Source organism: Homalodisca vitripennis, chromosome X (assembly GCF_021130785.1).
Source record: "Homalodisca vitripennis isolate AUS2020 chromosome X, UT_GWSS_2.1, whole genome shotgun sequence".
NCBI classification, from domain to species: domain Eukaryota; kingdom Metazoa; phylum Arthropoda; class Insecta; order Hemiptera; family Cicadellidae; genus Homalodisca; species Homalodisca vitripennis.
Window position 1 is genome coordinate 136,832,809 of NC_060215.1, and position 16,787 is coordinate 136,849,595.

Here is a 16,787-nt window from a genome sequence, read left to right on the forward strand (position 1 = left end):
GTTGGAATCATAATCTTCAAATTTATAAATAAATAAGTAGAATAAAGCTCAAAAGGGAATTGGCCTCTTCTTAAAAAAATTCAGATTAGGCCAATTAGAAATTACGTAAACTAGAAATATTTTCCGATCAGGCTGAAATGTTGCAGGTGAAATACCCCATGTATAGGGAGACCACTTTTCATAAGTATTGTCAACTGTAAAAAACACAATAATTAGCCACCATATTTGATAATTACATATTTTAGATTGTAATAAGAGGTTTAAATATTGGATATTTGTAAAACTTTGACATGCTCCAAAATGTCATCAGTATATTGTTAAAAAGAAAGGATATTTTATGTTCAGAATTTAATATACAGAACATTATTAACAAATAATTAGGTAAATGATGCATTAATTGAATAGTATATGTTTCAGGTATCCTAAAACTATGTTAAACTATGTATATCTATCTTATAATAAAATAAACACCTAATTATCATTTAAAATTTGAATAAATGTTGATGAATCTTTATATAAATTGTATAAATTACAATGGAACTTCTATCACCATGGCTGGAGGGGGGCTCTTTAACTAAGTATAGATGGAAAAATATTGTTGTCTAATTTAAAATACTAGTACATTTGCCAGTAAAAATTTTATTTATCGACATGATGTGTTAAATGAGCCAAGGTTGAAACATAGCACTAGTTTAGAGATTAAACAGTGTTTATAAAATAGCCCTGTTTCAAGGGTATGGTTAATGTAACAAAGCCCTTTTTCAGAATCAAGGTTATTGTAGCGTAGTACTGTTCTTATTTTAAGAGCAAGACTACTGATGTATAGCCCTGTTTCAAAATCAAGGTCATTTTTATGTAGCATAGCTCTTTTCTCAGAAGCAAATTATGTGACAGCCCATTTCGAAATGATACCTCTCCTTATTGGAAATTACTCTCTTAATTTTGGATCTTTAGAACTGTATTCTCAATATAAAATTTTGTTTGAGGAGTAGTTAGAAAATCTTGCATTATTACTGAAACGGTTGTAACTTTAATTTTGAGGTAAATGCTTGACAATCTTTATTTTCAAAGTAAACTGCTTGCATTGTGTGTTTGTATTGAAGTTATAAAGAATTATTTACAATAGAATATTTAAAAAAAGTATCCGAGCTGGATGGTTTACCAAAGTCAGAAGTACAGAAGTTGTCCAGTATGTTCTCGTAGGTCTCCACATGGTTGCACATCTTACAGCCGTTTCCTGAAACATCATAAAACATCATCATTCTGTTGCTACCCTAGAAATTAATTTGGACTGTAACAGTACAATATATATATATATATATATATATATATATATATATATATATATATATATATATATATATATATAGGTGTATTTTTACCTTACAGTTCAGTTAATTTATTTCATCATTTAAATGTACATAGTTATAAATTAATAACTAACAACAAGTAAATACATGAAAAATTAAATAATATCATCTAATATTAACTTAGTTTTAATTAATAAAATGTTTCTTAAATTCAACGTCAAAAAATATTTATTAATTTAGTTCTTAATTTTGTTATGAGGTTGCATAAAGTTTGTTACAGTAGAATTTTTTTCATTTGATTCGTTTTGCAAGTTGATAAAAGTAAAAATGGATAAAGCATATAATTTTGTTGAATTCAGTTTGACTTCATTGGTATGGGTGTACACATCCATTCCTTGTCATACAATAAGGCACTCTGTGAATTCTGTTATATCTAGATTCTCAGTTTAGTTGAACCAGAAAAAACGGTAATGCGTGAACTCAAAAGTCAACCGATGTAGCATAGTGCAGACAAACCGGGGAGGACCAGCTGAAGGACGCACTACAGCCAGGTGTTGGGGTGATACAAACCAGAGACAGTAAACAAACACTACATGGGCGGAGATTGAGGCTGTTGTCCAAATATACAAGCCCACTGCACATCATTATCTCTGATTTAATTAATACTCCACCGGAAAGTGCTACTACAAATTACGGCAGTATATATTTGGAAGGGATCACAAACTGTTTTTATCTACAGGGTGTGAAAATAAACCCCCCTTCCTATTTTACATATAATGAAATAAATATTGAGCTTAGAAAAAAAACAACAACCCTTGTAGTGCCAGACATTTTTTGGAATTCTTGTTAAAACTGCTAAGGGTATTTTTAAAGGTGTTAGAGGAGTAATTTTTAGCAATGTTCTATAATGTGATTATAAAATGTTGTAACTTTTTTATTTATTTGGCATTTTTATAATTCTTTTTTGTTTTGTGTGTTAACATTTTAAATACTCAAAACCTTATATTCTAAAATATAAAAAAACTATAAAACAAAATCTAATTTATTAAAGTTATCTTTAAAAATAAAATAATAGAGCGCTTGAGCTTTTAAAACTCTGATATTTAGCCATGTTGATTGTTAGCTGTCATTACTGATTGGTCAGCTGTTTTTATGCAATGTATAGCAGGTTTAACAGAAATAACATTTTTTAAATGTTAATTAGTATATAAAATACGCACATTTAAAATATTGTAATTTTAGTATATTTTTACAAAACGTTTGGTTAAATTGACATTGGCACAGAATACATGTTTTAACATGTTTGATCACCCGGGCGTCAGCTCTTTATGCGTGTTAATACATCCAACAAGTTATCCAAATAAAGTCGGCACTAAAAGGGTTAAATATTGTTTTCAAGATTTTTTCTTTATTAAATTCTTCCCAAAATGGGTTGTCACACAGTTTATGCAACTCAAATTTTTTTAACTCAAACCCCAAAATAAACTTCCAACACTCTTTATAAAAACATTTTATTTTACCCCTATACAAAGTTAAAGCTGTTTAAAAATTTGAGCAATATGTGTTTTTAAATCAGCAGCAATAAAAATTTGCCTATTTTTTCTGTTACATTATGGAAAATAAAATAAACCGGTTTGGGTTTAGGACTATTAGAGTATGAATGTTGAATTTAGCTCCACTTCACCTTCCGCTTAGGTGCAGCATCTGAAATCTGACATACTCGCAGACTTCAAATCAAATCAAAATCTTTTTATTCACAAACACAAAACAATAACATATACACTTCCATAATTTCAATGAATAATTCCCCATATAGACTATAGGTCTGTGTAAGGGGAAGAGTCCATCAATCAGTCTTTTCTTAATTTACATTTGTGTACCATAGTTTAACATAAAAATTTACAAAAGATTGGCTTAAGATTGTACGAAATACATAATGGTAAAAATTATATATATATACATATACATACATACATGATACGAATACATATGCACACACACACACACACACACACATATATACCCACCCATCTCTATACAGTTTAGGCACCGCTTAACCACCATATTACTATTAGATGGATGAAAACAATCCAACAGTACCACCAAACCACATTCCACAATAATAATTCTTACTTACACAATATGACTCCTGAAAACTGGAGTCCATGTTTATTTGTATATTTATTTGTATATCCATGTCTATTTGGAGAGATACAACAAAGTTGGCGATGACGAGAATGTTAAAACAAACTCTGCATCATTTCAACATCAGACACTTATATCACTGTTTGGTTTACCCAGCAACCATTCATTGTAATCTAGATGAAGATGTGTTTTCATTGTCTCATCAGGTGCACAACTGAGTGCTCTTAATATTCACATTTAATCAACCCCTCCCACCATGACTACGCTATTAGAGTATATGTGAAAAAATCTTAGAAAATTATAGAAAGTCTTATTTTGCCAGGCAATGTTGGGTACTATTTAAGGCTTACTAATATTTAACCTGTGGTTCAATAACTTGATGACTTCCGAACCACCACCACCAGGCATACAGGCGGCTTGTAAAGGCAGGATCGCTCAGTAGTCACCCATCCTAGGAACGACTACGATTGTTGTTGCTTCACTAAAAAAGGCTATTGCCAATATTTGTTGAATGTAGTGCGGAACGACATTTGCATACTGCTCATGGAATGCATTTCAATCTGAATGGTAAACGGTGGCTGGCGGAGAGGATCTGTGAAGCACTGGATGTTGGTGACAGTCAACCTGCAAGTGTAGCTACACCTGCGGGAAACGATCAGCTGACAACGACTGTGGCAAACCACCATCAGTCATCACAGACGACTTCAGGCTCCTGAAAGTGTTTCATCTCAACATTCAGTCCTTGAGAAGTAAAATTTTACCTTTAGAACTAACATTAGATAAGTTAAATTGTGATGTCATAACCTTAAATGAACATTGGTTGCACCAAGATGAAAGTTTATTTTATGTTCCGACTGGTTACAAAATAGCCGACATTTATTGTAGATGTCCTGCCCTAACTAGAGGGGGTTGAGTATTGACTACTTAATTTTTTTAAAGTACTTTATAAGCCAAAGTTGAAATATTGGGATTTATATGGGTCAAAAGAATCTTTTAAAGCAAATTTTCAGAATACATGTAGCATTGTTGCTTAGCTGTTTATATCAATATATAATATTTTCTCAAAAAAGTTACTAAATTTAACTATTTACATGTCTAGTGATTTCAATCATTCAAACATCTTAGTAAAAGACATGTATTTTGTCACTCATATGAGTTCTTTATAAACTACGATTTGAAATTTTTGTTTGACATAGATTTATTTTTATACATTTTAATTTGAGGGATTTTTTTGGATTATATATAAAACACTGCTGTGCTTCCATCCACCCTCCAAAGAGTGGCAATATGTATGCTTTATCCTTAAACACTTCATAACCAAAATGTTGTATGTTGTCTGTTACGTGAGTCTATCTATAGACATTTATTCGGGTATGTTTATCCCTCATTTAATAAAAATGAAATTTGTAGCAATGAGTCTATTCCCAAGTAACTTTCAAATTCACGTAATTTCAAGCATACTCTATCTTTGGATTTTAAGTCATGTTCTGAATAAAACTCTGTGCCCTCATCAGCAATTAATTTAAAACCCAAAATTTGAATTTTCTACCCTTTATTGTCTGAAAACACTATTCTTTTTTCATTCCACAAGAATTTGAAGTGCAGAATGAGCTACTACTTTTCCTTTGATATAACTTTTTATTATTATTATTAGTAATACTTGTTATTATCTAGTAAATAAAGCAACGACAAAAGACACACGAAGAATACCAGTTGCTGAAGCCTTCTAGTCCAGAAATGAAGAGCCAATGTGCATAATATATATATTCATCTTCATATATATATATATATATATATATATATATATATATATATATATATATACACACACGCAATCTAGTTATTCAAGAAAACAATAGATGAATTTGCCTTAAAAGAAAGAAATCTACCGTCAGCCACACTACTTCTAGCGAAAGTTTCAGTGTGGGGGAGGAGGGTAACAAATGGGTTAAAATACCAAATAATAAAGGTCACATTTTTTTAGTTTTAAACACTCATGAAGAACAGTCAGACACCTAAATAATAATTATATCATCCATAGACATGGCCAAACATAGAGAGAGTGAACCTCATAATTTTCAGCCAAAAAGACTGTTTTCGTCTTGTTGGCTGACGCTCATTTAACTTTTATTTACATAGTGCAGTTTGTTTTAGGCGTGTCAAGCTATAAAAATAATTGTATCCTTTGGTATTTTCAACTTCTTTAATATTCTCCCATCACAGTCTCTACTAGCACCAGAGCAGCTGTCAATCAGTTCCTTCCTTTAAGAGAAATTGCTCTATAGATCTTATGTTGAACTAAGTTATACAATGCTTCTACTGGCTCTTGATTACAGTAATAGCAGACACAGATAATCATTTAACATGTCAGTTATTCTAGTGTGTCCTACTTATTTGTAGAATTCATCTGTTACTAGAGGAGATCCATTGGTAGTGTCAATTTATATTTATACCTCAACTTTTGGAGTAGTTATACTTCAAATGTTTGAATAACATGTTCTATTTTTTATGCTGCCAGATAATGTCTGTTTTAGGATAATTTTAACTCGTAATATGTAACTAAACATTTAAAAAAAATTCACTTACAGCCCTTAAAAAAGATATATTATTTTAATAAAAATTTCTAACAGCTAAATTTTAAGGGTTATTTCATTTTCCAAAGAGTGCCCTTGAAACCCCTAGACTTCATTTTGATAGGCTGCACTAGTGATTACTATGCCTCTGGCATGTAACATTTTGTACTATTGACATCTCTTCACTAATGCAGCAGCTGTCAATCAGTTCCTTCCTTTAAGAGAAATTGCTCTTTAAGAGATTGACAGTCTCGATGAGTTTTATGACATTCTCAACTCCTGACTTGTAATGTTTTTGTTGTTAATTTTTGTTCTTTCCTTTCAATGTTATGTTTCATAACTTATTATTTTTATTATTGATTGACAACTATTCTGTTCTTGATGATCATGAATAAAGCTTTCTGTATTCTGTATTCTAATATCTAGTAATTCAATATTACGCTTACTCTGCTTATAAAAATATAGTTTAATCCCTTTGATTAAAAATCCAAGATTGCATGTTAATCAAGTACTATATTGAACATTTATGCACGTTTTTAATGTTTTAAATCATCCATATTAAAATAACAACTCCATGTTCTTTTGAAATAAAATAGGTGTTTTCAAAATTACATCTAAAGCTCTATCTTTTATTGATGTATCAAAACCTGAATTCCATGATATACATTAGTAAATTTTTAGTGGGAAAAAATAAACCCGTTCAAATAGCTGTCATGTAATTTAAAAATGATATTTTCTGTTGGAATTTGATGAATAGTCCCTTGTAGGTAGTTTGTTTTCATGTATTTGTTTTCTTTATCATACTATTTAGCATCTTAGCACATATGTAATAGACGTCAAAGTGTATTTACAAATTCTCTACTTTATTTCTTAATTTACTTTTTGGCTTAGCTTTATTGAAGCCTATCACTTTGTGGGGCTTCATTTCTATCTGTCTATCTATCAGCTTGCCTGAGTTTTGTAGACTTTTATTATTTATACCCTTACATAAAAATTAATTTAATGAATAGAAACGTGAATATATCATATTGCTAATATGTTGAGAAGATTTCATATATAGATTTAAAATTTTGCATGAAAATTCTTTTCTACAAGAATTATGTCTATAATGCGTTGTTTTTACGTCAACTTCTTTTTTGTTTTCTTTTTAGTCTGTCTATCTGTCCCCTGAACATCTCGATAATGAAATGAGCTATAGATTTCAAATTTTGCATGCAACTTTAGCGAAGCCTATTATGAAGTGGTGTGTCATATTCCTACCACGTATATCTTTATGAAGAGGTCAGTTTATATTTTATGGACGGATGATCCTCTGGTTGAAACCGTTCATATCCCATCTGTAGGCTATCTTCAGAGGTTTATATTTTAGTTTATGAAAATTCTGAGCTCAAATCAGGATTCAAGAGTGATAAACTGAGATGCTTACCAAACTACCACCAGCTACTAGGTACGGCTAAAAGATTCAGCAATAGCAATGGATTTTTATTATTCCTGCAAGGCAGCGACGCAATCTTCCATACTTCCCTGCAAGTTTTTACCTTCTTGGAGATGGCAGGCCTTAAGAGAGATTAGAAGGTGTAACATATTGAAGAAGAAATAACTTCTGTCACTCTTATTAAGGAATGCACTGTACTGGGCGTGCAAGAAATAACTAGCACATGTAATATAACAATACATTGTGTGGGAAATATGACCATGAAAGTTTGAACACACAATCTTGATTCTATTACACTTTCACTGAAATAGCTAAATAAGTATATTAAATAACTGAGTTATTTATTTTGTGATACCCTCTAGCCCAGAACCCCATTATAAGGTGAAAGTTACACTTAATTTGTTCAAAACGAGGAGGCACTCCTGCTTACTATGCAGGAAAAGCCTGGACTTCTTGCGATCAGTTAATTCCTAAGCCATCCACCACAGATCTGAAAAATATATACCGTGTGTTACAGACCACCCATCTCAAAAGTCTAGCGGTTAAACTGTTTACTGTGGAGGCTTGGTTTTCCTACTAAATCAAACCCAAAAGATTTGTTTAGATTATTTTTAATTCATAAAAGATACAGTGTTCTAAAAACAGATGTTGAAATGTTCTAATCTTGAAAACTTCAAATTCAAACATGGGTGATGTGCATTTTAAAGGTCTTTGTGTTTCTATGTAATAAATACTATTTCAACGATACAAATACCGAAATAAAATATTTCCTTTACATACTTTGTGATAAGAGCTTACAAATGATGCCCTTGACCCAAACATTTCAAATGGTAAGGGGGCTTCCAAAACATCAATTTAAAGGCAGTGCAAAACTGAACAACTTTCACATTCAACTTTTTTTTCTATTTCTAATAATATTTATTGTTCATAGCTCGTGAAGTATGTTAGAAAATCTTATTTTAGTGGAGGTTCATATTAAAAGAATAGTATTAAAAAGAAGAAAACACTATTTTCATTAGAATTTAGGCCAAAATTTTAAAACAAACAGAGATAACCAAATTATGGTTGACACAGCTAAACCTTATGTACAACATTACCCATGTTCACACAGGAAATTTTTGAGATTAGAAATGGGATCCTATTTTTTTTTAACAAGCTTTAACTGTAAATTGAAAATAATTCCAAAGAATTATTTGGGGTCGATTTAGTTGGGGATCGATCTAATCCAAGTCAATAAGCCGTTTGACAGCTAGGATTTTGAGATGGTGGTCTGTAACACTCTGTATAAATTGATGCTTCCAATACCGTGTCTGCTTTTATGAACTTATTTCTGTTATCATGTTCCCAACATTCGGACTTGGAAAGTATATAACTTTAGGACCAATGTGTCAAATATTGGGTTTTGGGTGTATTGGATCATGGTTACTGTGTTACTTTGAGTATCCAAAAATCTAAAGGCATGTTAAAAATCGTAAGAATAGTCACTTTGGTTTGATATAATACATGGGTAGGGTTTAAAATAAACCCAACTCAATATGGGTAAGGCCTAATGTTTTAAAAATCTGAACTTATATTTGGATTGACTATGAATCACCTTAATCATTTGATACCCCAAATAAATATGTGATCATTTTCATTTCTTTTTCAAAACTTTTCAGCATATTTCAACAATTTTGAGCAGTGGGTCTTTACATTAAATTAAAAAAAAAATCAAAGTTGCATACTAACCTCCAACACTTAATTCAAACTCTTTAGGAGACAAACATTTTCAGATTTACCAGTATAAATTTTATTTGTCACTTATTTTATTTAGATAATACAGTACAATTTACATTTATGCAAATAGAAAAATGAGTTTTCCTAGTCTCCTGAAAAGTTGGCAATTTGCAGATACTTGGTAATAGATATAGCCGATGATCTAGAATCACATATATTATATGTTTAATTGATTAAACCATACAAACCTTTTAATACTTAATTATTTTATAAAAAGTTAAAATATTATGAACATAGAAGTTGTATTTTGAATCTATAAAAAAATGTTTAAAGTTTAATACTCCATTCAGGTGAATCTTGCATTTTTCAAAATGTATTAATTTTGTTTTTAATTGTGGACTTGCTGCTCACCAATTTTAAAAAATCACTTTTTCAAAACTAAGGGTTACAATCAAGCCCAGGAAGATAATCCCTTTAATTGTACACTCCACGTGACGTGAATCAATATTTACAATTTTTACATTCTCAGCATTTTTCATTATTGAAACCAAGACCAAAGTCTTGCAACTATGAAACCAAATAAAAAATGCATTTTTTGTAGAATTTTGTATAAGTTTCATAATTAATAAGCAGCCTTACTTTGCTAAAAACAGTGAATCAAGATTATCGGAATCTGGTTGAAAACCCACTAATATATTCCTTCATTTGCAACTGTGCTAGATGGGTTTGGGAGGGATTCTGAGGAGTTTGAAACTTCAAGTGTAAATCAAAGGAAGGCACAAAAGCTATTGGTCGAAAGCTGCCATGAACCCAATATTTGAAAACTTCAACAAAAAAATGTTAGTTTTTCAGCATTTTTCAAGAAATAGGTAAAGAAAAAGAATACGTGTAATAGGAAATATTTGGCAGGAAATGCCAAACAAGCCCTGTACATTGAAGCGAACGGTAGGTTTTTTTGAACTAAACCCTTTTTTGATAACTCATTTCTATAAGAAAGGGAAAACCAGCCCACTGGTGATAGAATATGTAGCAGTCGAGGTGTAAGGCTAAAGCAATAACTTTGAAGCACAGGTGCAAGAAACCAGGGTAAGTGGGTAATGCATCCTTCAACATCCTTCCATATGAGTGGATGGTCCTGGGTTATGGAATGTGCCTAGACTGGTGCCAGAAACTAGCTTTGAAAATATCTGCTTTGACCTGTAACTGTCTCAGCGTCATGAATATAATACAAATGAGGATGAAGAAAAACACCTCAACCTGTTCAGTAATATCATATTGTGAGAATTGTGTTTTAAGTACAATACTGAACAATGGCATTAAATTATGGTGTAAATGCATCAGTGAATGAATCATTTGATGCAGGAATAACATGTCAGACTAAAGTCAATGAAGCAGTAGAGAAAGGTAGTTATCCAAACCATCTCCCCTATTGTGCCAAGAGGAAAAGGAAGGAGGGTCCTGAATCCTCTTTGGAGAATCCTGAATTTAAAAATGTTGCAGCAGTGGCATAAAAGTATGGCCATAATACTAGGCATCCTTAAACTCGCCCCAGAGCCAAATATATCTTGGAAGGGAAACTAGATTTGCCTGCATTAAAAAGAACCCTGAAGACTGAATTTTGGCATGAACAGGGAGAGAAGTGGCTCTGGCAAAGTGTATAGCAAAATTACTGAGGTATGTCCAGAGTATGCCTCCATCAACACACACCTTCACAATGAGAGCTCATAGAGGTCTACCTTGAAACAGCCTTTATATAAATAAGGTCAACAGTGGCAAGACTGTTGCGACCTGCTGAGAGATATTCAGACAAATGTGAAACCACATAACTCTAACATGATCAAAGGATCTGGAAATCATGAGTGAGTGGAAGTTCAGTGGTCATGAAGAACTGGGATCAAAACCACTGCTGCACTGAACCAGGCTCTCAGAGAGACTGGAATTGTATGGATCTTGGGCTAGAGAGTGGAAGCTATGCTCTCAACAGACAGGTCTCCAAACAAGACAACCAACCTTAGTGGCACGAGACTCTATCATGCGAAAAACTATGGAAGGCAGCGAGTATCATAAAATATGTATCCTTTAAAGAACCCTCTATTGGATTTGAATTACAAGTGATCTCGTCTTCAAAATTACCCAGGTGTATACTCGCTTTCCAGCTTATCCAGGAATATTATAACTATTTGTTCATAATTAGCGAGTAGTATAATAGATGGGGAAGGCTATATTGCGATTCGGACACTTTAAGCACAGCAGACATGTGAGGACCGAACACAAGGGTTAACAAAACATCACGTTACCACCAGAAGCTTTGTTTGGACGAGCAGCAGTGAAGCAACCTCCTTCAGTTACTATTTACACCCAACTAAACCATTGTTTACTTCCAAGAAATTGTGGACAGTCTAGAAGATGCTCTTTCCATCCTTGGTGGAGAGTTGATAGTCGCCGGTGACTTCAAGCTAACGGTGGATACAAGTGGATCTGGATCCGGTATTCTGGAAACTGTTGCAACGGGGGGACTGGCCGACAGTGAAGGTCGGGACAGAACATGGGGAAGAACGACACTCACACTTACCACAATTTCAGAGTAAATTCAAACTACTATGGACATCAAAACTTTTCTCGGAGGTTTGAGGAATAATTGAATTCTCTAAGAATGTGATTCAAGAACAGGCTGGTTAAAGTACCATTAAACGTCCTTTACTATTTTAGCAAGCAACTGAGGATCCCGTAATGTCCAGGTCTGGGGTTAAACATGTCCAGACTCAGCGAAGACACTGATACTCAATTACAAAAGGGAAATGTGGTTCAAGGAAATCGCGCAGCTTTGGAGAAGATGCGTCAGGATAGGGTGACTCAAAGTAGAGCGGAAGAGGTGTACGAGTCCCGAGGCAATCATCAGCTGGAGTTCAGAGCTGCGATATGAGACCCGCTTCCGGTGAAATTGCACTTAATGGGAGAAATTATGAGAGAATATCAATAATGAAACTTGGAGACTAGGTTACAGAGTCGTCTTGCAAATATCTTGTGCTCATTCAACCAAAAATGAGAGATGGATCACTCCAGACAGGGTGTACGAGGTCATCATATTCGGCTTCGGACAGATTCGTATTTACTCAGATAGAGTTGTTACAGTGTTGTTAGAAAGCGCCAGGTACCGATAGTTTGAGTACTCAAAGCTTGCTTGATCGATGCCAACACTGACATGCAACAGGAAATCAAACGGCTCACCTTCATCAGCAAAGGCAAGGGAAATCGTGAAACCCTATCTGCACACCAACCTTTGTATGTTGGAGGAATTTATCGAAAGGCTATTTAAGAGAAGGCTCTTAGCCTGTGGAGAAATGGAAGCTGGCGGTGGACTTTCAGACTTTCAATGCGGCTGTAGAGTTGCCCATTCTAGAGCATGATGCCTTAGAGAATTGCTTCGAAGCTAAACATTATGGGAACGGCTCGCACTAGCAAATTATTCTAGCCATGCTGGGCATAGGAAACAAGTTGAACTCAAACAGGTGGGATTGCCACGACAACCGAATTTCTATTTGCCACGGATTCACACCTATTTCAAGGATAGTCGGCTGATGTAGATGACAGCCGACTGCCCGCGTCGGAAGAAGATCGTGCCAAGTGCAGCCCAGGAGTCGATCCTATCGTATACCGGACATATGGAACGTCCTTAACGACGGGAACCCCGAATGGAAATGGCCGAAGTAAGCCTTCGCGTGGGATACAGGCGATATCGTTGCGGCTCGTGCCGAGATGACTCTCAACTAGACATTGTTTTCTCAGTGATATTCGATAAAACTATGTATTTCCAATACAGGATGTTCTTGGAAAGATATAGCCATGACAGGGGCAGAGTTCGCCTAGTAGCTGCTTATTTCACGAAGTATGCCAACTTTGACAAACATTTAGAGGAATCATTTAGGATCATCCCCAGATCAAATATGATCAACAATTTAATGACATTATCAAATGTGATTGGTACAGACCATCAAGTCTAATTTAGATCTAACCATATAATCGAATATTAAATAAAACTGATCACGATTGATTGGTATGTAAAGGTTGATAAAACAAATTTTATTGTTATCAAGCATGCCAAAACTTTTCATTAGAGTTGAGGTGGCGAGAAAAATGTTTTCAAACGAATCTGGTTTCTAAATGATCTCTCGAGGCTGTAAGAGAATGTGTCATAGAAAGCACGTTATTTTTATTGACTGTGGAAGACATCACCAAAACATGCGTCTACACAGAAAACACCTTTCAGACTGAACAATTTCATATCAGTATCTTCACTGATATGCATCGCAATCTTAAGATTATTTCAACCATTCTATGGAATGATATTATGTGAATGAAAATGTGTAGGATTTAGAAGTTGGTTCAACGATTAATAGTACAATGAAGAGACGATGATGGATGTCTCAACTGTTACTAAATTCAACGTAATAAAGAAATAGAATTTATATTTTATAAAGTTAAGAGATGCTATCAGAAATTTAGCAGCCTGCAAGGCGCGTGGCACCTAATGTCGTTCACGACTAGCTATGCTGTGTGTGTGAGGGTAGGCTGTAGAAAGAATCCTGCACTTCCAGACGGCTCGGCCACAAGCGAGACTTGGACTGCCACACCACGGTTACATATTCCAAACAGTGTAGTGTAGCACGTTGTTTATATCCTCGTAAACCTGAATTATGTAATTACTTTGGAGTGTTGGCAGGGACCGGACCGGGCCGGGGGTTACACGTGGGTCACCGCAGCTCTGGCCACAGAGCAAAGCAGCAGTTTACTATCAACATCGTATTTATGGCCGGACATTTACTGCTGTTATCTCGAGACGTGCTCCCCGTCTCTGTTCTTGTTTGCGCAGAAACATTTCAAACATTCGAGTCAGTGATTGGCCCTGAGTTGTAGCACCCTCTCCCCACTGCATCGCGCAAAACTCGTATGAGTGGTAAGTGGCCTTGACAGTGCTTGACCCACGAGTACAGGCGCTGCCTCCGTTTGTCAGACCAACGGAATCGCAAATGTCAGCTTTTATGTTTTCAGAATCACTAAATGGAGGAATTTAAAATTCAGTGGATAGAGTAGATGGTGTTTACGAGAGTTATAAATAAAATATGAATCCAGGAAGATTTTATGAAGGAATAACAACTATTATGCCTTAAAAGGCCCCACCTCAGATGTGTTCAATTACAGACCTATTTCGTCAATTCCTATTAAAAAAAATATATATTTTTTCACTCCCGACTTTATATTTTTTTATCTTTGTGGCAAACTCGTCGGTTTATAAAAGCCAGCCCAATAGTACTTATCGCCAATGAGATTTCTGTTTTGAATACAATGGGGTGCACAGAGTCGGGAAAATAACACTGTTGATTTACAAAAGGTGTTTGATTGCCATTCCATTCTATTCTTTTGAGAAATCTCCAGGAACCACAAGTTAAAAGAGAGAACATTGTCTTTTCATATCTGTCCGACAACATGGGTAACAAACTGCGTCTTGCGGATCAGAAATTCACCGAAGCCATTAACTTCCGAACTCATTGATAAATAACGATTTGTATTTCCAATAAAATATGTAAATAAATTTGTATTAAACTATTTAATTTTTTATCATCGCTGTTAATGGTTCACGATGTATATAAAATATGTATATAAATGTATATTTTGTTTCTGATATGCAACAGCTCATTCATGAAATAAGACCTGCAGGTGAAAGGTTTACTTAGGTTGAAGCCCTTGTGAGGGGGGGGGGGTTATTAGTGACGGTTACTGTTTAACATCAATCAGCTGTTGACTGGGGAGGCCCTCTCATCGAGGCTGAAATATTAACAGGATTCAATTGTATAAACAATATTTCGACACCGTGTGGATTGGAAACTGTTAGCATTTTACCAAAAGTACAGTATTTTATCTCGAACCTGACCGTCCTTATCGTGTAAATATACAAAAGACACACACCGACCAATCTGCCCAATAATCTCTGAAAACATATATTTTGAAAATATAACAGAATTGAAGCTATTTACCATCTTTATACGTTTCGAGAATTGATATCCAACCTCTTCCTCAGGTGTCAAGACATGAAGTCAAGCATACACAAAAATTAAAGTCTCAGTGTCACGCAGTCTCTAGTGCATGTGACAAGTGATTGTGCAGTGCGCTGGTTTTATGCATGACATTGTTTGGATTCGGTTTCACAGACTGGACTTACAGGTATATGCTTTATTTTTATGTACAACTTCTACGTTATCAAGTTAGTGAGTTAACCCTTGACTGCTTTGGTGGGGTATATATCTACTGACCCCACAAACTTTATTTTGAGTTTACACCGCGAAGTGCAGGCGTAGACGACGTTAGTCAATGAATTACGACAGGCCTTCAAACCACGTGCTGTACTGCTATTATCTTCATTCTGCTACCCTAACCTCCAGAGTACGGGAGATAATATTGTGAGGTAAAATCTGACCACACCAAGGTATTAGAGTTGATTTTTATTGTGGGCGATCTTTACAAGTGAAAATTAGTACATACAATCATGAAAATACTAAGAGCTGGTGAAATTGGCAATGTAGTGGGTGACTTTTTGAACTCTGAGTTTATTCAGGATCATTCTGACGCTACCCCAGAAGAAAGTGACCATGATGGCCGAGGAGCGCTGTGCACCAAAACGTCAACGCTACAATTTATGCGCCGAAACTAAAGGTCAGAAACATAAAAGGCCCACAAAATGCATAATAGGCGTCTACAAGCAACACAGCGAACGGATGATCGCCTGAAACGACTGCAAACTTTTAAGAGTAAATTTAATTTTTACACTTGAAATATTTCCATAGACAAAATATACACGTAGACACGAAATTTCAGCAAATACGCAATTACATTATGCTTTTTTATCCACAGTTGATCAAGGCTATCCCAGTGAAGACAACTAGGGAAGGTTCCTGGATAAAAAACTCAATGTTGCAGTCTACATGGCTTTTTTTATAAACACATTATGTTATAACTAAAGATTTTCAACGTTTTTAAATACGTTATTTTAGAACTTTATTTTGATTTAAATACATGCTTATAATAATAAAGTTCTGTTCATAATGAAAATAAACTGATTTTATTGTTTATCATGCGTCCTTTTTTATTAATACAATAAATTGTGGTTACCATTGGCTTCAACACGGCAGTTAAAAATGTCCAAATGTCATGAAAGCAGTAAACGGTTAATCAACACACTTGGATTATTAGCGTTTTAGTGTATATCTTTTTCCTCGAATTTTTGGTGCCTGAGGAAGAAGATAGATTTCATTATTCGAAACGTGGTGTTATATACTTTCTGTAACGTAGTATAACTAATGCAAATGTCCGAAATCCTGTTACCCTTTGCATAATCCCTCGTTAATAAGAAACTTTAAACAAAGAACAGATATTTTTACAAGAAGCACATTGTAACTGCTGATTCATGAATCAATCTTTCAGCGTAGGTACTGAAGGCTTTGATGTAATCAAAGCGCACGCGTGTACCTGCACCTGAGTCGGGTAGAACATGCAAATTAAATCTCGGCTATGAATAGCAAAGTATAGCCTGTGCAGAATCTAATCAAATTCTGT

The 16,787-nt window shown here is 34.4% G+C and overlaps 1 protein-coding gene across 1 annotated transcript in view; it reads right to left on the reverse strand.

The window, feature by feature from the left end:
* LOC124369886 (secreted frizzled-related protein 5-like) overlaps window positions 1-16,787 on the reverse strand; it is a 66,117-nt gene that overhangs the window by 2,446 nt on the left and 46,884 nt on the right. The window contains exon 3 of the mRNA XM_046828026.1: window positions 1,163-1,237. Within this exon, the coding sequence (XP_046683982.1) occupies window positions 1,163-1,237 (75 nt within the window). The remainder of the gene's footprint in view (window positions 1-1,162; window positions 1,238-16,787) is intronic.